Source organism: Ovis canadensis, chromosome 5, assembly GCF_042477335.2.
Source record: "Ovis canadensis isolate MfBH-ARS-UI-01 breed Bighorn chromosome 5, ARS-UI_OviCan_v2, whole genome shotgun sequence".
NCBI classification, from domain to species: domain Eukaryota; kingdom Metazoa; phylum Chordata; class Mammalia; order Artiodactyla; family Bovidae; genus Ovis; species Ovis canadensis.
In genome coordinates this window covers 92687489-92712342 of record NC_091249.1, presented here as the reverse complement: position 1 = coordinate 92712342, position 24854 = coordinate 92687489, and the positions used below count along the sequence as shown (strand labels likewise).

Genomic DNA, 24854 nt, shown 5'->3' with positions numbered 1-24854 from the left:
CATGAATTGGATTATCCAAACTACTTCATTCTGGGGGACATCAGACTCAAAGAACTTGGATTTAACTTAATTCATGATATTCCATGAAGCTTCCAAGAGTACCTCTCCCTTCAGGTAAAAAGAAAGAATTTTCAGTGTTAAGAGATGTTTCTCAGGATCGCATTAGGACCTTCTCAGGAAGATACGACTTATGTAAATCAGCTCAAAATTATTTGAGCCATGACGAAACAAAAGCTGCCACTGATTTTTTTTTTTTCAATCAGGAATACTGTCTCAGAAAGGTTTGCTTCAGTGATTTATTATTACTTAGAGATGTTTAGGATGTTACTTACTCTGGTTACAACCACTTTCAGGCTGAATTCATTCTCCTGGGGACTATTACTCCTGATGACATCAACCCTTTCTGATACTTCCTAATTTGCTCCATTCAGTCGGGCGGAGCACATTTGGCTATAAATGAACTGAAAGCTTCCAACACATGGAAGACATTCACACAGAGGCTGTGCAATGCCCTTGACATCTCATGTCTTGCTCAGTCAAGGGAATATAGTAGGTGCTCAATACACATCTGCTGAGAGGACAGATGCCAGACTTTGCCATAAGCATTATTGCTCATGAGACAAATTTCCAGTGTGAAGGACTAACTGACAAGAAGGACAGAAGGGTGCCAACAACGTCTTTCTTTGGGGAAGAATGTAGTGCAATTTGGAATCTGCAAAATATGAACTCACTCGTTAAGCATCAATCTTGTCCATATTCTTTTCATAAAAGAAAACCCCAAAGTTCTGTCCTCCTTTCGGACCTAGAGAAAGCAACGAGTACATGAAAATACCTCGTGTGCTCTGTGCCTCAATAATGACTCCCCATCTATAATTAGCCACTTAAAATGTTTGGTGAGGTGCCAAGAGCTAGGAGCTTTCAAAAAACTGAAAAAACTGTAATATAATCATTTTCTTCAAAGAATGACATAAAAAGTAATATACCAAAAAAAAAAAAAAAAGGAAAGAAAATGGCACTTTTCTTACAGATTTAAATTAGCTTTCTCTGCTCTATCCTGAATTACAGTGTGAAGGAAGGAGGAAAATCCACTGAGATTTATCAGCCTTGGAGTGGAATGTCATCAAAAGAACCATTTGTTGTATCTAGAAATGGGAGATAACCCTTTCTCTCGTCATTGAGACCAGTAAATATGCCCTTTGTGCTACATAATTACAGCAGCCGATAGAATAACTAAATTCAGACTTTAAGGGGCATAGTTTCACTCTGAATTTTAAATTTGGTTCCAATTTCATAAGGTGGTCTTGTGGTCACATCCTTAGAGTCTTTAGCAGGCAGGAGGGAGGCTGGCATTTTACGAAGCTTTATAAATAGCAACAGTGTTATACTTAAAAGGGGGACAGTGGCCTTTACCAGCTAAGTACCATGCGCCTTATACCACCAGCCCCTTGGCAGCTGAAATCATTAGAACTCATTTAGTCTTGGGCCCTCTGTAGGTTTGACAAAAAAGGATTGTGAATGCAATTTTTATCCCTAAGGATAAAAAAGGAGGTCAAGGAGTTTTACAAACAATATGTACTATAAACCCCTGAAGAACCATGAATTACATTTATGAAGTTAAATGTCATTGAAAAATGACTCAACCATGAAACTGACATGAAAACATGGCTGACTTAAACTAATATGTCAATTCCTCTCTCGTCACCTTCCCACTCCCCCAGATATCATTGAGTGAAACCTCACGAATCTGTCCTTTCATTTTCTTGTGCAAATTTGTTAATAGTACAACAATGTTTGGGCAGCAAAAACAGAGGATGGCAGCTATTGATTTCGTTGCCATGGCCATTTCAGGTAAATTGTTTGAACGTTATGACTATGACGAATATCAAAGAAAAAAAAAGCTAAATGGAAGAAAAAGTGCTGATCCAGGCTTTCTGATTCCATTTCCTGTTTTGAAAACAGCATATGAATCATTTCGGTTCATTCTTTCGGGGTAGCAGAAATCAATAGAGGAAACTTCATCCTTTCATAATGATCCACGTGATTTCCTTGTTTTGTTGGATGTTTAATTCACTCCAAACATTTAAATAAGACCAATTGGGACAGTGAGAATGTTGAGAAATTACTTGAAATTCCACTCATACAGATATACACAAGCCTTCCTGGACAGAAAAAATTCTAAGACGGGCAATGCTATGGTTCTATCACTATCCTCTTGCCAAATGATGTATGCAAAAGGTCGTTTTAACCTTTCTTGTCATATTATTGGCCTCTCCCATGTTTTCACAAAATGAAGCTTCGCCTCCTGCAGTCCATTTATCTGTGAGAACTTTGGCCTTTTTATTAAATCAGCACTTCCTCCATCCAAACTCCCAATTTGGTTTTATGAAGCAGACAGAGGGAGGAAGCCTACTTTTTATAAATAGAAGAAAAAGTAGAGAGAGAGTTGAGTAAATGACGACCTGGTGTGTGTGTGTGTGGGGGTCACACTTCTGGGTCCCATTAAGGGCACTAGCACTGATGTATTGGAAAATCTTAGAAGAATACTGTCATGGAAGCAGAGCCTTGTGGAAATAGTTCTAAAAACCATGAAATGGGAGATGTTACAAGGGGAGCTTTTGTATGGGTTTCTAAGGGTAAGCCATTGTTATTCCTCTGTAATGGTTGGTGAGTTTGTACAAAAACCCAGAGATCTGTGAAATAACAGGATGAGAGAACAGATCCACTTACATCTAAGAACCTCGTGGCATCTGAGGTCCCTTCTTAATCAGCTTGGCAGTGAGAAGCTGAGAGAGAACATGGGTCTCTGACATTCAAGGATCTTTTCCGGGGAGACATCCTGGGTGGTCATCTCAAGCTGTTTCCTATGGGGGAGGCAGTGGGTTTCACTCCTCCCTTTAGCTTGTTGGGTGAGTGGATGCTGATTTTTTCCAATGGGAGGATGGGAGAGGAAGAGCCATTTGGGTTGCATGGGGACATTTCACTGGGAGATGGACTGAGTGGAAAGACGCTGAAGACTTCCAATGCAAAGGCTGAGGAGCAGATGAGGTTCTGAGAAGAAGGGTTTTTTACCTTCCTACCAATGGGGGTTGATTCTTTATATGGGAAGATGCAATAGGTGGGCAACTGGAGCCCATAGTCTGGAAGGGCAAACACAGAGGGGAAGGCAGACAGGCAGCTTGGCTGAGCTCCATTGCCATACAAGTCCCAACACTTGGCTACCAAATGACTTTTAGAAGCACCAACTGGAGTAACTAGGATGACTTAGAGCTTGTTTCTGAATACCTCCAGAGGGGTGGTCTTTCCCTGTATTCCTGCATTTTCTCCTCCAAACCTCCCTCTTTCAATCGCTAAGCCTGATCTCTGATCATGTTTCGTCAAACTGGATTTAGCTGATTACATTCTCTGATTCTCCCTCTCCCCAGCCATGTGCTAGAGGCCACTTCAAAGCACAGAGTGAGCTCCTCAGTTCAGTTCAGTTCAGTTCAGTCACTCAGTTGTGTCCGACTCTTTGTGACCCCATGAATAGCAGCATGCCAGGCCTCCCTGTCCATCACCAACTCCCAGAGTTCACTCAGACTCACGTCCATCGAGTCAGTGCAGGACTCATCAAATCCCAGCTTCCTCACTGCACACCCTCTCTGCTCTGTCTCTGTGACTGTAGGTAACCAGGACTGTTTGCTCTACATGGTGTCTCTAAATGACATGGGTACCTATTGTCTCTCAAGCTTGACTGTCTTTTATGGATATGAATTTTTGCAGAAATATTTACACAGACATATATGGATCTGAGATTACCAGGAACAGTTTTTTTTTTTTTTTTTTAAGCTTTGGGGAAGGGAGGAGAATTAAGGATTCTTGTTTGTTCTTACTGCATAGCATAATTTTCAATGTAGAGGGCTTTAAATAAAGCAGAAAAAAAAGAGAAGAGGGGGAGGGGAAGGAAGGAAAAGGAAATGAAAGAGCAGGAAGGGGAGGAAGTAGAGGGAGAGAGAAGACAGAAAAACAAAGGAGAAAGAGAAAAGGAGCTAATTATCATAAAGGAGGGGAAAACAGAAGATGCCTTTCAGAGCCACCCTTAAGCTCACTCTCTCAAGTTCTACAATTTAAGAAGTCCATCAAAGCTGAGGGGTTTGAAATGTAAAATGTTTCCTTCCTTTGCAAAACAGGGAGCCAGGACTAGGCTCATCAGCATAGGTCCAGACCTGCAGACACCAGCCCAGCCCGCGGGCTTACCTTCCTCACAGTGCTCGCCCTTGTAGCCGGCTGAGCAGACGCAGTTGCCGTCAATGCAGGAGCCGTGGCCCCCACAGGAAGGATCAATGCACTGATTCAAGGGCACGTCGCACTCCGCGCCTTTCCAGCCGCTGTAGCACTGGCACGTTCCTTTAGAGTACTGTCCATTCCCGCTGCACAGCACGGGGCAGGCGGCTGTAAAGAGTGAAGACACAGCACCAGGTCAGGCGGTCCAGAGCTTGAAGGACTGTGTCAGTCTAAGAAGGCAGAGCCCGCTGGGCATCTCAGCTCTGCCTGTACTGCTCTGGGCTGGGGACTTGGGCCGTGGACTTGGCAGAGCAATTTTCAAATAAACAGTCACCACCATCACAGAAATGCTACTAATGATCAGTAATAAGAACCTGCCGTATAGCACAGGAGACTCTACTCAATACTCTGTAATGATCTACATGGGAAAAAAACCTAAACATGAGTGGACATATGTATAACTGATTCACTTTGCTGTACAGCAGAAACTAATAGAACATTGTAAGTCAACTATACTCCAATAAAAATTAATTTTAAAATGCTACTAATAAAAGCAGTTACCATCAACTGAGTGCTTATTATACTCTGGGCATGGCATAAAATGCTTTAGGTATAATTCACTGCTGAATTGTCATTACCACCCAGTGAGGTAGAGTTAGAATCACAGTCCCATCTTTATAGGTGAAGCTCAGACTGGGGAAAGAACTTTGCTGAAACCACGAAACTCAACAGTACGGGGCCCCATGGGAAATCAGGTTGCCTCACCTCTTAAGCTGTGCCCTTGACTAAGACGCAGGGACAAGCAAGTACTGTTGCTGTTGTTGGTAAGGGGGATCAGGACCCATTTAGCTGAATATTTTACCTTCAGATTAGTCAACTGCTATTCCTGGTAAGTTTATATTCATTAAAAAGGAAGGGGATGGGCCAGTGCTGAGACACAACCTCTCTGTGTTTCACTTTCCTTATCTAGACCACAAAGAAATAACTGCCTACCCCAAAGGGTGATGTGTGATAAAGAATAAAGAGGAAAGATGCCTGGCCTTAAAAAAAAAAAAAAGACTGGGAGGGCAGGCTAAAGACACGAAACCTCTAGCAGTTCTTATCAGCAGGGACCCTCTTTCATCTGTTGAGAGGAAGAAGGCTGACAATCAGAGGGGATGGCCTGGTATGAATTATCAACAATTCTCACCAGTTTGGCTTCAGTTATGCTGATACTGTCCCTCTGGAGGTCATTAAGAGTGGGATTTTAGGGGTCACCTTCAGGCTTTGGGCTTTTCACTTCAGGATCAGTTTGTAAAGAATCTGAACTTCCAACCTGCCTTCTGTTGTTCAGTCACTAAGTCGTGTCCGACTCTTTGTGACCCCGTGGACTGCAGCACGCCAGGCTTCCCTTTCCTTCACTATCTCCTGGAGTTTGCTCAAATTCATATCCATTGAACTGGTGACACTATCTAACCATCTCATTCTTTGCCACCTCCTTCTTCTTTTGCCTTCCGGAGGAGGGAATGGCAAACTACTCCACTATTCTTGCTGAGAGAACCCCATGAATAGTATAAAAAGGCAAAAAGATATGACACCAGACGATGAGCCCCCCCAGTCAGAAGGTGTACAATATGCTACTGGGGAAGAGTGGAGGGCAATTACTAATGGCTTCAAAAATAATGAAGATGCTGGGCCAAAGTGGAAATGTCGCCCAGTTGTGGATGTGCCTGGTGCTAAAAGTAAAGTCCAATGCAATTAAGAACAATACTGCACAGGAATTTGGAACGTTAGGTCTATGAATCAAGGTAAATTGGATGTGGTTAAGCAGGAGATGGCAAGAGTGAATATATCGACATCTTAGGAATCAGTGAACTAAAATGGACAGGAATGGGTGAATTTAATCCGATGACCATATCATTATATCTACTACTGTGGACAAGAATCTCTTAAAAGAACCTGGCTTTTAGCGTGAACCTAAAATGAGGACACTGTTCAAGGTTATGGAACTGGCATCCAGAGACCTTCAGAAATGACCTACAGGGGTATTTTTAGTGATTCCTGGTTTACCTGCGATTTGTGATGCCGTGGCTCTGAGAATTCTACAGTCACACATGTGTGTACAACTGGAATGGTCTCCCCATCCCCTGATGTGATTCCATTATCTAATTAGATCACTCCATAATAATGGCCCCACCCACCTTATCAACCCCCTTTGTTGTCATGTTTGTTGATTTTTTATAGTAATGCATTCTCCTTCTGTCAGTGTTTAATTTCCCAAAGATATAGTAAACTACCAAAGGACAAGATTATGGTTATCATTGTTGATTTCCTTCTAGTGCTACATTCATCAGTGTTGGCTTGCTGGAGTAAATATTTCTATTATGTTCTTGATTCATTCAGGGATTCCCAAGTGGTGGGGGTGTGGGCAAGTACTACATGGCTGTTTATGAAAGGTGTGGAAAGAACAATTTCTAGAGTGGACCTCATGTCGTACATACAATGCCTTTTTTCTGGGGAAGGGTGTATTGATGGTAATTGACCTTAATTATAAACTGACATGAAACAAAAACATCTCAACAGTTGACATATGATGGAGGGGTTATTTCCTCCCCGGCCCAACAAATGCTTTATAGTAGAATAAGTGGGGAAAAAAAAATGACCATTTCCAGTAGAATTCTTATCCTTATGACTATTAATACCAGAAAAGAAGAATGAGATCAAAAGTGAGTACATCACAGTTACATGTTAAATTTAGATAAAATCTTTCTAAATATAGAGAACTTGGCTTCTATTTCCAAGAGACTTAAGCGGAGAGACCCATAGAGTTGCTACCCATGCTGACTGTCTGAGAGAAAGTAGAGGGAAGAGTTTTAAACCAGTGAACCCACGATTCAAAATTAGAGACTGTGTTAATATGAACAAGTATGAGAAATGATGGTCTTTCTCAAAGTTTGCAGAGGACTTCCAGGACAAAGTACACTGGTTCCATGGCAGTGCCCCATGATACACTCACGCTAAGCTCTAGGTCAGGGTTGGCCGTTGAGTGCCCATGAGCCACTATTCTCCCTCCTTACACCTCTGCAGAGACAGATCAAAGCATTTTGCTCCCCTGAGTCTAGAAAAAGCCTGAAAACCTTCAAGGTAGTGCCCTGGCTGGGACTTGGGAGCAGGCGGACAAGAGAAAACTCAATTGCCCTTTCTGATCTAGGTAACACTGAAGATATCTCCTGGTGGGAAGACTTGAATGAGCACCGTTTCTTACCCCCTGCCACCCATGCACAGTCAAGAGGGAAAAGAGTTAGAAGTGTGCATATCTAGTGGGATGAGCTTCCGAGGGCTGTTTCTGACCTGAGGGTTACATATTAGACTAGTTCTGGATGGCAGAGAAAGTTACATTAAGTCACCACCAATGGGCTTCCGTTGGACATTCCTTCCACCCCAAAGGTGGAAGAGGGTAAGAAGCCAAGAGGAAAAAATTATTGTCTTTATCAGTTGAAAAATAAAGTTAGGATTATTTTCTTTGTTCATATTGAAACCGTTTCTGTTTTGCAAAAACTCTAAGGTGGTGAAAAAACATTGGATTCTCTAGAATGTAAGCATGGATTTATTTAAAACCAGATGCCTGGCTTAAAATGTGACCTACTTACATTTCTCAGGGAAAAAGAAGGGAGAACAGTCAGGTCAGAGAGTTCTCTATATTCTAAATGCAGCCTTCCTTCAATATGTTTGCTCAATGCTCACCAGGAGGGTGGTAAAAAATGCAAAACACTGTGATGTTCTCCAGAAAGCAGGACACTTGACAGGCTCCACTGATGTCACATAAAAGAAAAAAAAGAAGGCAGGCTAAAGAAGCATGAAGCTCTTAATAACCCATTTGCCATGGGACAGAGTGCAAATGCCAGACGAATCCCCTCTGGTAGCCACTGTTGACCTGCATCAGAGAGAACTCCTCTCCTCAGGGTAACTGACTCATCCTCGGACATAAGTCAACCCAGAGCATCACAGTATGTAAGGCTCAGCCTGATCCTCACCTGGAAGGCTGCACGTGAAGCAGAGACCTCCTTCTGCATTAATAACTTTTCTTACTAGTTCTACGATCACTAATTCTACAAGATTTTTTTTTTTTAAAGCAAGCTATAGGACAGATATTTCTGACTCCACCACTTGCAAGTGATATGGAACAGTTAAGTGGAAAGAACAAGGGTTTTGCTGCTAGAAAGACGTGGGTTCAAATCCTGACCCATCACTTACCAGCTGTGGGATTTTGACAAGATTACTGGACTTATCTGAGACCTACACTCCCCATATAAAAACCGTCTCTTTGAGTCACTGGGAGCAGTACGTGTTTGAAGATCTTTGAGGACTCAAAACAGTAGCTGACACCTGGTGCATAAATCCACAGATGTTCCCTGTGACATTCGTCACACATACCACCACCACCACAACAGCTCCAAATAATACTAACAGAAAGATCTCATCTTGTTCTTCCCCTGGTTGTGGGTGGGAGGTGGTTCTGGAATCACAATGGAAAGTTTTATGTCCCTGTCTCATTTCCCTCTTCCTAAGGCTTTAAAGGAGTATAGTACTGTACATCCAAGCTTCTATTTAAAATTAATTAAAATGTTTGCACAAAGTGGCTATTCCTGTTTTAATAAATCTAGTAAATGGAAACTCTAAGACTTGTGCAGAAGAAAAATAAATTACCGCTGCCACTAATGACTGACAAGTTTCAGGCTGATGACAAAATTATGACATAATTTAGATTCACCTAAATGGTGTAAAACTCATTTTAGTGATCAAGCTGGAGCTTTCCCCTCGCTGCCCTAAAGTTCTCTGTAAAGGATGAACTGAATTATCCATGTTATTTACTCACTGGGAAGTAACAGGACAAGTCACTCATGTCTGCTGCTTTAAGTGAAATGGGTGCCATTTCTTTGGAGCTTGCAGTATAGGGAGCAGCTGGAGAGAAGACAGAGGGGGTTGGAGAGGACCAGTCAGCCAGACACACAGGGGGCATGCCTGCATCTTGACGAGGCATTTGTGGGCTGGGCCAGATGTCGGAGGGATTTTCAAATAAAGTGTCTTTTTAAAAACAGGGTTGCCATATGATTCAGCAATTCCATTCCTGGGCATATATCCAGACAAAGCTACAATTTGAAAAGGTACATGCGCCCCAATGTTCATGGCAGCGCTAGCGCTATTTACTGGAGTCAAGACTTGGAGACAACAAAAATGCCATCAACAGATGAATGGATAAAGACAGACATGCATACATATATACACTATATACATATACACAACAGAACACTACTCAGCCATAAAAAAGAATGAAATAATGCCACTCACAGCAGCATGGATGGACCCAGAGACGATCAGACTCAGTGAAGTAAGTCAGAAAGAGAAAGACAAATACCACATGATGTCACTCATATGTGGAGTCTAAAATGCAACACAAACTTATTTACAAATCAGAAACAGACTTGTGGGTGCCAAGGGGGTGGGGGGGAGAGGGAAGGACTGGGAGTTTGGGATCAGCAGTTGCAGACTATTATATACAGAATAGATAAGCACCAAGGTCCTACTGTATAGCACATGTATCTATATTCAATATCCTATGATAAACCATAGTGGAGAAAAATATGAAAAAGAATGCATAAACAAGTTACTTTGTTGTACAGCAGAAATGAACACAACATGGTAAACCAACTAGACTTAAATTTGAAAAAACAAATAATGTGTCTTTTAAAAATGATTTGAAATCTGATTGAACATTCCTCTGGAAAAGAGACTGGAGAATACTGGAACCTAGGACTCTGAGAAATTGTCAAAACTGTACTAACAATTGGTCGCCTCACATTCCAGTTAGTCAATAAACACTTATGAAGAACTTAATATATGCGAGTAGCTGGCTTAGGTGGTAGGAAAAAAGGACAGAGAAATAAAGATGCCTTGAGTCTTCCGAAGCAGTTAAGGATATAATATTAATATTTTGGGTCATGGAGGTAAGACAAAGTTCAGTGTCACTGAAACCAAAAGAGGTATCCCATTGTCTTTAGAGACTGTGGACATAGTTTGCTGCTGAGCTGAAGTCAGGAAAGGCAGGTTTCCATTATTTCTGGGCTCTTGCAGGTGACAATCTATTTGATAGTCAATAAAGTCTGACCTCTATTACATACCATAAATTTGATACAGATTAAAGATCCAAATAAGAAAAAAACCTACAGAGTATTTGAAAAAATACTGAAGACTAATTTTATTTTCTTGTGAATGGGATATATAAAAAAGATAAATTTAAGGGACCAAGAAGATCAGCTTTGAGAAAAGTACACTGATATGAATGCAGAGTTCCAAAGAATAGCGAGAAGAGATAAGAAAGCCTTCTTAAGTGAACAATGCAAAGAAATAGAGGGAAACAATAGAATGGGAACAACTAGAGGTCTCTTTAAGAAAACTGGAGATACCAAGGGAAAATTTTATGCAAAGAAAGGCACAGTAAAGGACAGGAATAGTATCGACCTAACAGGAGCAGAAGAGGTGGCAATACACAGAAGAACTGTACAAAAAAGGTCTTAATGACTCAGATAACCATGATAATGTGGTCACTCCTCTAGAGCCAGACATCCTGGAGTGTGAAGTCAAGTGGGCCTTAAGAAGCATCACTACCAACAAACCTAGTGGAGGTGATGGAATTCCAGCTGAGCTATTCAAATCCTAAAAGATGATCCTGTGAAAGTGCTGCACTCAATATGCCAGCAAATTTGGAAAACTGAGCAGTGGCCACAGGAGTGGAAAAGGTCAGTTTTCATTCCAATCTCAAAGAAAGGTAATGCCAAAAAATGTTCAAACTAATACACAATTGTGCTCATTTCACAGGCTAGCAAGGTAATACTCAAAATCCTTTGAGCTAGGCTTTAACAATACACGAACTGAGAACTTCCAGATGTACAAGCTGGGTTTAGAAAAGGTGGAGGAACAGAGATCAAACTGCCAATATCCATTGGATCATAGAAAACACAAGTAAATTCCAGAAAAACATCTACTTCTGCTTCATTGACTACACTAAAGCCTTTGAGTGTGTGGATCACAACAAACTGGAAAATTCTTAGAGATGTCTCCTGAGAAACCTGTATGGAGGTCAAGAAGCGATAGAACCAGATAAGGAACAACAGACTAGTTCCAAGTTGGGGAAGGTGTATGTCAAGGCTGTATATTGTCACCCTGCTTATTTAACTTACATGCAGAGTACATCATGCAGAATTCTGGGCTGGATGAAGCACAAGCTGGAATCAAGATTTCTAGGAGAAATATCAATAACTTCAGATATGCAAATAACACCACCCTATGGGAGAAAGTGAAGAGGAAATAAAGAGCCTCTTGATGAAGGCGGAAGAGGAGAGTGAAAAAGCTGGCTTAAAACTCAACATTCAAAAAACTAAGGTCATGGCATCCGGTTCAATCACTTCATGGCAAATAGATGGGGAAACAATGGAAACAGTGACTGACTATTTTCTGGGGCTCCGAAATCACTGCAGATGGTGACTGTAGTCATGAAATTAGAAGACAGAGTACTCTTGCCTGGAAAATCCCATGGACGGAAGAGGCTGGTGGGCTGCAGTCCATGGGGTCATGAAGAGTCAGACACTTACTGAGCGATTTCACTTTCACTTTTCACTTTCATGCACTGGAGAAGGAAATGGCAACCCACTCCAGTGTTCTTGCCTGGAGAATCCCAGGGACGGTGGAGCCTGGTGGGCTGCTGTCTGTGGGGTCGCACAGAGTCAGATACGACTGAAGCGACTTAGCAGCAGCAGCAGCAGCTCCTTGGAAAAAAAGCTATGATAAACCTACACAGTGTATTAAAAAGCAGAGACATCACTTGGCCAGCAAAGGTCCATATAGTCAAAGCTATGGTTCTTTCATTTGTCATGTATGGATGTGAGAGTTGGACTGTAAAGAAAGCTGAGCGCCAAAGAATTGATGCTTTTGAACTGTGGTGTTGGAGAAGACTCTTGAGAGTCCCTTGGACTGCAAGGAGATCAAATCAGTCAATCCTGAAGTGAATCAGCCCCAAATATTCATTGGAAGGACTGGTGCTGATGCTGAAACTCCAATACTTTGGCCACCTGATGTGAAGAGCGAACTTACTAGAAAAGACCCTGATTCTGGGAAAGACTGAGGGCAGGAGAAGAAGGGGGCGACAGAGGAGGAGACGGTTGGATGGAATCACTGATTCAATCGACATGAGTTTGAGCAGGCTCTGGGAGATGGTGAAGGACATGGAAGCCTGGTGTGCTGCAGTCCATGAGGTTGCAAAGAGTTGGACATGACTGAGCAGCTGAATAACAAGACAACTGAGAAAACAATGGGGAAATATATTTTCTAACATTTTACAGAATAAAGCTTGACATGAAACACAAAAAGAACTCTTACAAATCAATAAAAAGAGACAAACAAATAAAAACCTGGGCAAAGGACAGATAAATATAAACATAAACTGCCAATAAGGATTTCCCTGGTGGTGCAGTGGCTAAGAATCCATCTGCCAATGTAGCGGATACAGGTTTGATCCCTGCTCCAGGAAGATCCCACATGCCGCAGAGCAACTAAGCCTGTGGGCAACAACTCCTAAGCATGTGCTCTAGAGCCCAGGAATTGCAGCTACCGAACCTGTGTGCTACAACTACTGAAGCCCTTGGGCCAAGAGCCTGTGCTCCACAATAAGAGAAGCCACCACGACGAGAATGAAGAGTTGGGGCTACTCTTCATCGCCCATGTACCGCAATGACGAGTAGCCCCAACTCTCCACAACTAGAGAAAGCCCAGGCACAGCAACGAAGACTCAGTGCAATGAAAAAAAGGTAAAATCGCCAATAAAAGTATGAAAAGTTCTCAACTTCACTAGCAATTAAATTAGTATAGATAAAAATGAGAAATAATCTTTGACATCAGATTAAAGAAATCTATAACTTTTATATGTAGAATGGATAAAAAACAAGGTCCTTCTATATAGCACAGAGAAACTATACTCTATATCCTATGATAAACCATAATGGAAAAGAATATAAAAATAGAATGTATATACATATAACTGAATTACTTTGCTGTACAGCAGAAATACAATACTCAATAAAAAATTTTTTTAATCGAAAATACATAACCTCCAATGCTGCCACAGCTGAGGGGAAATGGGCTCTGTCACAGTGGATATGGGGGCAGAAGTTCAGACTAGCTTCCAGGAGGCTCATTTGCTCCCATCTGAATAGCTCCCTGGCTCACCATGCCCAGCTGAGAAGCCTGTTGACCTTGGTGCCTCAGTTTTCCCTCCCTATGAAATGGGTGGGACAAGAAAGGACCCTGTTTGCAGGAAGAGTGAGGAGGATGGAAAGCGGAACTAAGGAGCCGTGATGGAAGGACAAACGCAAACAAGGGCGGCCACTCTCCTCACGAGGACGGTCTCTGACCGGAGCGCCCCCCGCCTTCCTGCCTGGACTACTCAGACTCTTTAGCTGGCCTCAGTGTGGGGGCCGAGACCCAGCAGCCCCTGTGAAGACAGGAAGGCCAAGGATGCTTCTGACAGAGCCTCCGGCCCGGAGGGCCACAGTGCAGGCGCACCCACTTCCTCATTCCCGTTCTGTCAAATGCACATTAATAGGCAAGGAAGCGATTCAGGGAAGAATTTCCAGAAGGACGAAAAACTCATCAGGTGTGTCAGATCTCTGACATTCAGGAGCCATGTGGGGAAAGCAGCACACGCTGACTTAAGCACGAAAGTATGGATGCTTTAATTAATCCGGGGTGAATTTAATTGCTTTAGTTAAGTGGAAATCGGGTTAAAAATGATGCAGAGCATGCTGGGGTGTGTTAAAAACATGACATATGAGTTGGATGAATCGATAAATTAAAAGTGCACAGATGTTTTAATTAAACCCAGGGAAGTTAACGAAGATCGCAAGAGACTTTTAAGCCTATGATTAATTCAATTCATTTAAAATACCTGTAGAGATATGGGGATGCCTCCATTTTGAGAGTTATAAAAGTTCTCAATCGATAAGGGCTTAAGCTTTTCTTAAAAAGCGTCTTAGTTTTTCTGTGTGTGTGTGTGTGTGTGTGTGTGTGTGTGTGTGTGTGTATGATCGAACAGCATTAATTACATAATGAATATTTAAAATTTTCAAAGTACACACACAGTAAGCTTTTTTGCAGCTCAAGTCCAGACTGAAGTAACTTTTCATTCTTATTGTGATTCATGCATTGAGATGAGCTTGAAAATTACTGATGTCCTGTTATCTGCAAGCATGGCAGCTCCCCCAGGACAGGAAGGCCTATTTATTCACTGGAACATAGAAGAGTACCAGGCAGTGTAGTCTTCTGAGTTAGACAGCTCAAATTTCCCTTCGGTTTTACCAGTTATATGACTCTGGACACCTTTTATTTTTTATTTATTTATTTTTTTACTTTATTTTACTTTACAATACTGTATTGGTTTTGCCATACATCAACATGAATCTGCCACGGGTGTACATGAGTTCCCAATCCTGAACCCCCTCCCACGTCCCTCCCCATACCATCACTCTGGGTCATCCCAGTGCACCAGCCCCAAGCATCCTGTATCCTGCATTGAACCTAGACTGGCGATTTTCAGCCTCATTTTTTTATCTTTAAAATAGGACTAAATTGTTGGATTACCTAACCCGCGGTGTTTTTAAGAGGATGAAATGAGATAATGCCTGTGAAGTGCTATGTACAATGCCTGGCACATAGTAAGAAATCTATAGGTATGATTTATCATCATTTTTTAAGGAGAAAATTGTTCCAGATTATCACATCATAAAGAGACAAGAGGGACTTCCTTGGCAGTCCAATGGTAAAGACTCCACACTGCCAATGCAGGGGGCCAAGTTCCGATCCCTGGTTGGGGAGCCTAAGATTCTGCATGCCACACTGTGGCCAAACACAAACAAACAAAAAAAAAACCCAGGAGACAAGAGAGGGGGAAACACTCTTTCCCATCACCCATCCTGGCTGACCTCCTCTCTAAAGACTGGTTTATCTCCCAATAAGGAAGTTTTTTTTTTTCTAAAACTAGAGTATGTTCCCACCTCTGTATGTCTCATTTCTACAGCAGATTTCCCTAGGGTTAGGCCCTCTCTTTTCTCGGTCTGCTCTGCCTATCTAGTAGTTTTAAAAGGAAACAAAAGTTTTTAGCCTCAGAAGTAACTTGACTTGGAGGAGGGCTGACGGAGGTGGGTGCTGCGGAGAGATTTCTGTTTGGTGGTGTACCAGCCTGGGAACCAGCAGGAGGTTCTGGAGGCAAGGCTCTGCAGGAGAGTACCAAAGAAAGGTTACTGCAGCTTCCAAACGGAGGCGGCAGGCATCCTCCACCTCTGCCTGGCAAGCTGGGGAGAGTGGAAGGTAAATGCGATACTGCCGCTCCAGCTCTCTGGGGCATCTGAGCAGAGTCCAAGGGCAGCGGCATCCAGACTCAGACCTGGATGTGCGCCCAAGTCATCCGGGGATGCTGTGAGAGTGAGATTCTGATTCAGAGGGTCTGGTGTGGGGCCGGAGGTTTGGATATTGAACAGGTTCCCCAGGCTGATGCTAGCACCCCAGACCTATTCAATCAGAAACTCTGGCCGGAACCCATCAAGCTGTGAGTTAGCAGGTGATCCTGACGAGTAGGGCTCTAAAGCCACGCCTGGGCAAGTACCTCAGTTTCTCTGAGTCTCAGTTTCCTTATCTGTGAAATGAGGATGACGATGATACCTGATGTGGGGATGGCCCAAGATCATTCCATTTAAACCCTCTGCACAGGGCCTGGCATTCACTTCATGTTCAATATGGGCAGAGATTCTTACACTATTTTATCAAAGGTGCCTTTGCTGAGTGTGGACACTCACTTTCTGCAAAGCCTGAACCAAGGGCCCGGCTTCAAGCTCCATCTCCTGGGTCCTTGCCGCTAAGAAATTCCTGCATGTTTTCTCAGGTCAAGGACGGGAACAAGGAGAGGTGGGATTCAGCCTTGAACTGCACTGGGCGGTGGAACGACTCCTGTGGGCAGCAGCCATGGCCCTTGGCCAGTCTGCATTTCAGGGGATTGTGGAGGGAGGTGGGGTGGCAGAGGGAGACAGGTGTGAAAGACAGGTGGTCTAAAGGAACATCCGTGCTTGTTCCAGGAAAGACAGGTGGTATCTGAGACAGGTGAGCCAGCTGTGAAAGGGGAAAGTGGCTTCCTTGGCAAAGATGCTCTGAGCGGAGCCTTTCTGGGGTGGTGGGGAGGACCCCTATATCACTGGTGGAGATGAAGGGGCTCATCATTCCCCTCCCGAGTGCAGATGTCCACTTGGGGGAGCAACTGATGGGAAGATGGAAAACAGGTGAGCGGATGAAGCCAGCCAGGAGAGCCAGATAGCTGAGTTTCTGTGACAGTTTTAGAGTAAGTAAGGGGTCACTGCTCCTCATTTAGATTTTTCTGCCAAGTTAGGAAAACCAAGTTAGGGTCAAAAGTTTCAAAGTCAGCCAGACACGGCATCAACATCTAGCCTGCAGTGTGACCTTGGGCAAGTAGTTTTCTTTCTCTGAGTCTCTGTTTCTCCTGTAAAATATGGACAACAGTGATTTCCAAGGCTTGTGAAGATTAATGCTGGGTAGTGTTTATGGAGCATGGTTCTACCTGCTTTACATGCATTTGCTGTTTAGTCCTCAGAGGAATCCATCAGGTAGTATTGCTATTGCCCTCATATTATGGATTCAACAACAAAGGCTTAGAGAGGTTAAGTAATTTTCTACAATGGGTATAGTTTCAAATACCTGCTTTGCCACTCTCTGCCTAGGAAATCCTAGTTTCCTCTCCTGAGGGTTTCTGGGGTTCAAATCCAAATCCCAGTGTATATCTGCTACACAAACTGTGTGCAAAGCACATCTTTCTACACTCACATCCTCAGTGAATCCATCTCACGGCTGGCCTGATGTTAAGGGTTCAGGCCGGATTGCTTGGTTTGAATCCTGGCAATAAGACTTATGAGCTGAGTGATCTTAAGCAAGTTACTTAACCACTCTGTGCTTCATTTTCCTTGCCTGTAAGAGGGGATGATAATCATCTATAAAATAGGAGGATTAATGATTCATTGAGCTAATTATGCAGTTGTTTAGTGCAGTGGCTGCACACAGTAAGAACTCAATACATGTCAGCGATGACGACAATGATTTGACTTTAGTGCTAGAACTTGGCCAACAGGGATTGGGTAGTGGGTACACCCAGACATCCTAGAATGTGAAGTCAAGCAGGCCTTAGGAAGCATCACTTCGAACAAAGCTAGTGGAGATGATGGAATTCTAGTTGAGCTATTTCGAATCCTGAAAGATGATGCTGTGAAAGTGCTGCACTCAATATGCCAGCAAATTTGGAAAACTCAGCAGTGGCCACAGGACTAGAAAAGGTCAGTTTTCATTCCAATCCCAAAGAAAGGCAATGCCAAAGAATGCTCAAACTACTGCACAATTGCACTCATCTCACATGCTAGTAAAGTAATGCTCAAAATTCTCCAAGCCAGGCTTCAGCAATACGTGAACCGGGAACTTCCTGATGTTCAAGCTGGTTTTAGAAAAGGCAGAGGAACCAGAGATCAAATTGCCAACATCCACTGGATCATCCAAAAAGCAAGAGAATTCCAGAAAAACATCTATTTCTGCTTTAATGCTATGCCAAAGCCTTTGACTGTGTGGATCACAATAAACTGTGGAAAATTCTGAAGAGATGGGAATACCAGACCACCTGACTGCCTCTTGAGAAATCTGTATGCAGGTCAGGAAGTAACAGTTAGAACTGAACATGGAACAACAGACTGATTCCAAATAGGAAAAGGAGTATGTCAAGGCTGTATATTGTCACTCTGCTTATTTAACTTATATGCAGAGTACATCATGAGAAACACTGGGCTGGAGAAGCACAAGCTGGAATCAAGATTGCCGGGAGAAATATCAATAACCTCAGATATGCAGATGACACCACCATTATGGCAGAAAGTGAAGAGGAACTAAAGAGCCTCTTGATGAAAGTGAAAGTGGAGAGTGAAAAAGTTGGCTTAAAGCTCAACATTCAGAAAACGAAGATCATGGCATCTGGTCCCATCACTTCATGGCAAATAGATGGGGAAACAGTGGAAACAGTGTCAGACTTTATTTTTGGGGGGCTCCAAAATCATTGCAGATGGTGATTGCAGCCATGAAATTAAGAGATGCTTACTCCTTGGAAGAAAAGTTATGACCAACCTAGATAGCAAATTCAAAAGCAGAGACATTACTTTGCTGACTAAGGTCCGTCTAGTCAAGGCCATGGTTTTTCCTGTGGTGATGTATGGATGTGAGAGTTGGACTGTGAAGAAGGCTGAGAGCTGAAGAATGATGCTTTTGAACTGTGGTGTTGGAAAAGACTCTTAAGAGTCCCTTGGACTGCAAGGAGATCCAACCAGTCCATTCTGAAGGAGATCAACCCTGGGATTTCTTTGGAAGGAATGATGCTCAAGCTGAAACTCCAGTACTTTGGCCACCTCATACGAAGAGTTGACTCATTGGAAAAGACTCTGATGCTGGGAGGGATTGGGGGTAGGAGGAGAAGGGGACGACCCAGGATGAGATGGCTGGATGGCATCACTGACTCGATAGACGTGAGTCTGAGTGAACTCCGGGAGTTGGTGATGGACAGGGAGGCCTGGCGAGCTGCGATTCATGGGGTCGCAAAGAGTCAGACATGACTGTGCAATTGAACTGAACTGACTGATAGTAATGAGAAAGTCATGAAAGGGAATTAGTAATAACAGAAAAAACCATAAACTAAACAATAATCGAATAATAAGCATGATTCTAGCTGGACAGGAGAGGCACCTGATGGAGAACAGTGCAAGACATCAGGAAAAAACAAAACAGAACACATCTCCTCAAGCTCTGAATGTGAACAGGTTGCTTATTGCATTAAAAAATTAATGACATTCTATGCTGCTAGAGCCGGCGCACTAAGCGCGGGGCGGCTGCGAGAGCCGGCACACTAAGCTGCCCCACGTCCGAGGTCAGGGGCAGCGGCCTAGAGTGCCAGGCTGCGACGGCGCAGGAAAAGCCGAGAGGAGCTACCCTGTGTCCGAGGTCGGGGCGGCGGCTGAGACGAGCTACCCCACGTCTGAGGTCAGGGGCAGCCGGGAGAAGCCACCTTGCGCCTGAGGCCAGGGGTGTTGACCTTGAGGAGCCACCCACGCCCGAGGCCAGGGCCGGCGGCCGGGAGGAGCATCCCGAGGAGTGGTGGCTGCGCAGGCACAGGAGGGCCTAGAGGAGCTATCCCAGTTGAAGGTCAGGAACGGCAGCGTTAAGGAGATACCCCTCGTCCAAGGTAAGGAGCAGCGGCTGTGCTTTGCTGGAGCAGCCGTGAAGGGATACCCCACGCCCAAGGTAAGAGAAACCCAAGTAAGATGGTAGGTGTTGCAAGAGGGCATCAGAGGGCAGACACACTGAAACCATACTCACAGAAAACTAGTCAATCTGATCACACTAGGACCACAGCCTTGTCTAACTCAATGAAACCAAGCCATGCCTGTGGGGCACAATGAAACCAAGCCATGCCTGCGGGGCAACCCAAGATGGGCAGGTCATGGTGGACAGGTCTGACAGAGTGTGGTCCACTGGAGAAGGGAATGGCAAGCCACTTCAGTATTCTTGCCTTGAGAAACCCATGAACAGTATGAAAAGGCAAAATGATAGGATACCAAAAGAGGAACTCCCCAGGTCATTAGGTGCCCATATGCTACTGGAGATCAGTGGAGAAATAACTCCAGAAAGAATGAAGGGATGGAGCCAAAGCAAAAACAATACCCAGTTGTGGATGTGACTGGTGATAGAAGCAAGATCCGATGCTGTAAAGAGCAATATTTCATAGGAACCTGGAAACTGTGGTGTTGGAGAAGACTCTTAAGAGTCCCTTGGACTGCAAGGAGATTCAACCAGTCCATTCTGAGGGAGATCAACCCTGGGATTTCTTTGGAAGGAATGATGCTAAAGCTGAAACTCCAGTACTTTGGCCACCTCATGAGAAGAGTTGACTCACTGGAAAAGACTCTGATGCTGGGAGGGATTGGGGGCAGGAGGAGAAGGGGACGACCGAGGATGAGATGGCTGGATGGCATCACGGACTCGATGGACGTGAGTCTGGGTGAACTCCGAGAGATGGTGATGGACAGGTAGGCCTGGCATGCTGCGATTCATGGGGTCGCACAGGGTCGGACACAACTGAGCAACTGAACTGAACTGAACTGATGCCAGAAGACACTCTTCAGTGTAGCTCCCTTACTGTGCTCTTCTGCCATGGAATTTTTTCCACATTCCTTGAAATTAGTTGACTCTCCATAGATCCACACTTTATTGCTTCATGAACTTCCTTATCTGCTCCTTAATGCCATCTATAGCATTCAGAGTCCACATCCTAGCACGCTGGACTGAGGCTTACATTTCCTACTTCCTTATGTGCATCCATCAGACGGGAAGCTCCCAGAAGGCACGCCCTGGCATTCTCGCTTGTTACCTTATGGATGGTACTTAGTGCAGTGCCTGGCTCACAGCAGGCACATGATAGGCACTTGCTGGATGCACAAATAAGTTCGGTCCCCTGAACTGATTTGGATCGAGGTGTTAGAACCCTCATATGTTCTTCTGGGGGTGAGGGTCAGTTCCACTTGAACTTCTAGCCCCTCGGAGCCCCCAGTTTGGCGGCGGACTGTTGAATGACTGTCTTGCAGTTCATGCTGACTGCTTCCTTCACTCACTGCGAGGACGTCTTCAAGTGCCTGATGCAGCCTGGCAGGTTTATCAGGAGACAAGGAGCTGCCGTCCGTGCTGCATATCTGAGGGCACAGGAGGCGCTGCGCCAGGTCAGGGGAGCAAACCCGCGTTTCTGTCACTTGGACGCACACCTGGCCACTTGGATGTGATGGGAATCTCGTCTGCTAATGTGGCAAATTCCCCTCCTGGCAGGAGGGCCCAAGTCTGCCAGCTGCCTACAATACAGAAACTGGCAGACCTGAGGCATACTGGGCACAGCTGGCAGTGCGGGAACAAAGGGGAATGCGAGTTTGTGATGAAGGAGGACCTGGGCTCAGGCTCCCTTAAAGACATTTATCAAGAAAGGACATGATCGTGGGCTGCAGTCGGGAGATGGCATGCTCTGTTCAGGGTGGCAGGAGCCCCGGGACTGGCTGTCTCTCTCCTCTGCACTCGCTAGCATGATTACCTCACCCTGTCTGCTCCAGAGCTCTCCCTGCTAACACCTAGGAGTTTCCTAGGCTCAAAAGTTGTCCATGAGTGGCAATTTGTCATCGTCATCAACAGACTGCACAGGACCAATGGGATGGAGCCACTCCACCATCTCCGCCTTATGTGTGAGGGGTGAGAGGCAGGTATACACATGCTCACACCTACAAGCACACACCCCCTCACACAGAACCATATTTGAATCTTTTTCTTATTAAAGACCAGAAGTGCATCTTTGATAGAATTCACTGAGAAAGGCACAGCATCTTATGAAAACCACAGAATCTCAATCTTTTTTTTTTTTGCTGTACTGCATGGCACATGGGATCTTAGTTCCCCAACCAGGGATCCACCCTGTGTCCCCTGCAGCGGAAGCATGGGTCTTAACCACTGGATTGCCAGGCAAGTCCCTGTAGAACTTCAATCTAATCATGAGAAAACATCAGACAAACCCACATCTAGGGGCTAAGAAATGCACTAGTACTCTGCAAAACACTCAAGGTCATGAAAAAAAAAAAAAAAAGAAAGACTGAGGAGCCCTTGCAGATTGGAGGGAACTAAAGAGACATGACAACTAAACACAAAGTGAGATCTGGACCAGAAGAAAGGGGCAAAATTAGAAGCAAGTCTGTAACTTAGTCAATAGCATCGATCCATGTTAATTTCCTGGTTTCACCAACTGAACTTCGGTAATTTAAAACGTTGACATCAGGGGAAGCTGAATGAACCCTGGGAACTCTGTGTACTATTTTTGCAACCTGTCTGCAAGACAAAAATGATTTTAATATTAATAAAAAAAGCTTAAGATATTGGGGAGGGTGGTTAGAATAGGATTTATCTCACATTGCTGATATGAGAATGGATAAGACTGTATGCATTAAGTACTTTATACAAAGCCTGGTACATCTTTAATACTTAATAACTATTGGTGGTTATGAAAAAAAAGAAACTATCTGAAATGGAGGCTTAACAGACCACAAGTAAATCAGGCACTAATCATTAAGCTTACTCACTTGAAGCTGGTAGAGTTGAACCTGTGTGCCTATTTTTACCAAGTTTCTCACTTTATTACCTACCTATTGTGTAGGTAGTGAACTGCGTTATTTTCAGGACCCTAAACTTAGGACCTGAGATGTTCAAGGCTTGAATTTCTCTAGAAGCCAGGCTGGCCCACACATGCTATACAGTAGGATCGAATTTGGGGATCACTGGTGTGAAATGAATGTGTGAGAAGCTGACTTGCCTTGATTGCTCAAAGCAGGGAAAAGATTTCTTACTTGAATGCAAAACAAAACTACAATGAGGTACCACCTCACACCAGTCAGAATGGCCATCTTTGAAAAGCCTACACTGTAGCCTCCACAAACAACAAACGCTGGGGAAGGTGTGGATTAAAGGGGACTCTCCTACACTGTTCATGCGAATATAAATTGGTACAACCACTATGGAAAAGAGTACAGAGGTTCCTCAGAAAACTAGAAATAAAGTTGCTATATGATCCAGCAATCCCACTCCTGGGGATATACCTGGACAAAACTATAATTTGAAAAGATACCTGCACCTCTATGCTCACAGCAGTACTATATACAACAGCCAAGACATGGAGACCACCTGTCCATCAAGAGATGAATGAACAAAGATGTGGTACCTACATACAATGGGGTATCACTCAGCCATACAAAGAATGAAATAATGCCGTCTGCAGCAATACTGATGAGCTATGTGAAGAGATCATAAGAAAGACAAATACCATACGATATCACTTACATCTGGAATCTAAAACGTGACACAAATGAGCGTATCTACAAAACAGAAGGAGACTCACAGACATAAAGAACAGGCTTGCGGTTGCCAAGTGGGAGGAGGGGAAGGGGTGGAGTGGGAGTGTGGCATCAGCAGGGGCAAACTATCATGCACAGGATGGATGGACAACAGGGCCCGACTGTGCAGCGCAGGAACTACAGTCGATATCCTGTGACAAACTAGAATGGAAAAGAATCTGAACAAGAATAGGTATGTGCATACCTGAACCACCCTGCTGTATACCCGAAACTAATACAATACTGGAAATCAATTATATGTCAACAAAATTTAAAAAAAGAAAATATTTCTTTCTCAATAGATTTAAAGGCAGCACTAGTTGTTAGTTAGTGTTAGTCACTCACTCATGTCTGGCTCTTTGTGACCCTATGGTCTGTAGCTCGCCAGGCTCCCCTGTCCATGGAATTCTCCAGGCAAGAGTACTGGAGTGGGGATCTTCAGGGGATCTTCCTGATCCAGGAATCGAACGTGGGTCTCCTGCACTGCAGGCACATTCTTTGCTGTCTGAGCCACCAGGGAAGCCCAAAGGCAGCACTAACCTTTCCTATTCATTGCAACAGATTCCAGGGTTCTTTTCTAACTTTTCATTTTGACATGGTTCCTTTTAAAAGAAGTTCACCTATGTAAACCTAATGGGCAGACTTAAAGAAATATGTTAAGGAAATAAAAATTCTGATGCCCCATGAATTTGACAAAAACCATGAAGGTGGTACATGAAAGAGCAAAGTGTGAGAAATGAGGGATTAGGGTGTTTCTAAACACTGTCCTTGTTAATGAAATAGCTAAATTGTGGCCATTTCAGAAAATACTAAGGAAGTAACATCTTCAGGGCCAAGAGGCAAAAGCTTACTCCTAACATTCTTAAGCCAACTTACCCAAGAATAAGTGAGGAAACAAAGAGAAGGCAATTTTCGTCTCTAAACACTTCAGTTTTGCCCACTGTAGGCATCAACAGCTGAAATAAAATATACAAGTTCAGAGGCCGATTTCAGGAACGGCTTCTGAGTATGCCAGAGGAACTACTCTTAACAGCCACTCGATATTTGTTTTGCAAGGATCAATTATATACCCCGACTAATGCACAGTCAGAGCGTGCAGCCCGGCCCGCAGTACAGGTGGTGGATGTAAAACACACACCGAGAGGCCTTTTAAGCAGCTAAATGCACACCCCATTACAGATCCATAATGCAGAATGGGCGCTCATCTGCAAATGGATGGAGAGCGAAGAGTTCTTAAATGGCTGGGGTACTTAGGGCTGAAAGGCCGGTCCCTGGATGTGCAGCCAGAGCACACACGGTTTTAGGATTAATAATACATCGAAGTGTGTCAGTGTTAATATACATTTACAGCTCGCAGGCCATGCAGCAGAGTGTTCAGCCCGTTTGCAGCCATACAGAAAAGGACTATTCCGTCCTTTCTCTCATTAATGCCTTCACTACTAGGAAAATTAGATTATGCAAGAAAAGCCATTCAAACGCTATTGAGGTTTTCCCTACTTTAAAGCC

The 24854-nt window shown here is 43.9% G+C and overlaps 1 protein-coding gene across 1 annotated transcript in view; it reads right to left on the bottom strand.

Moving 5' to 3' along the window:
- The window catches only part of TENM2 (teneurin transmembrane protein 2), a 423997-nt gene that overhangs the window by 164673 nt on the left and 234470 nt on the right, over window positions 1-24854 (bottom strand). The window contains exon 9 of the mRNA XM_069592738.1: window positions 4234-4428. Within this exon, the coding sequence (XP_069448839.1) occupies window positions 4234-4428 (195 nt within the window). The remainder of the gene's footprint in view (window positions 1-4233; window positions 4429-24854) is intronic.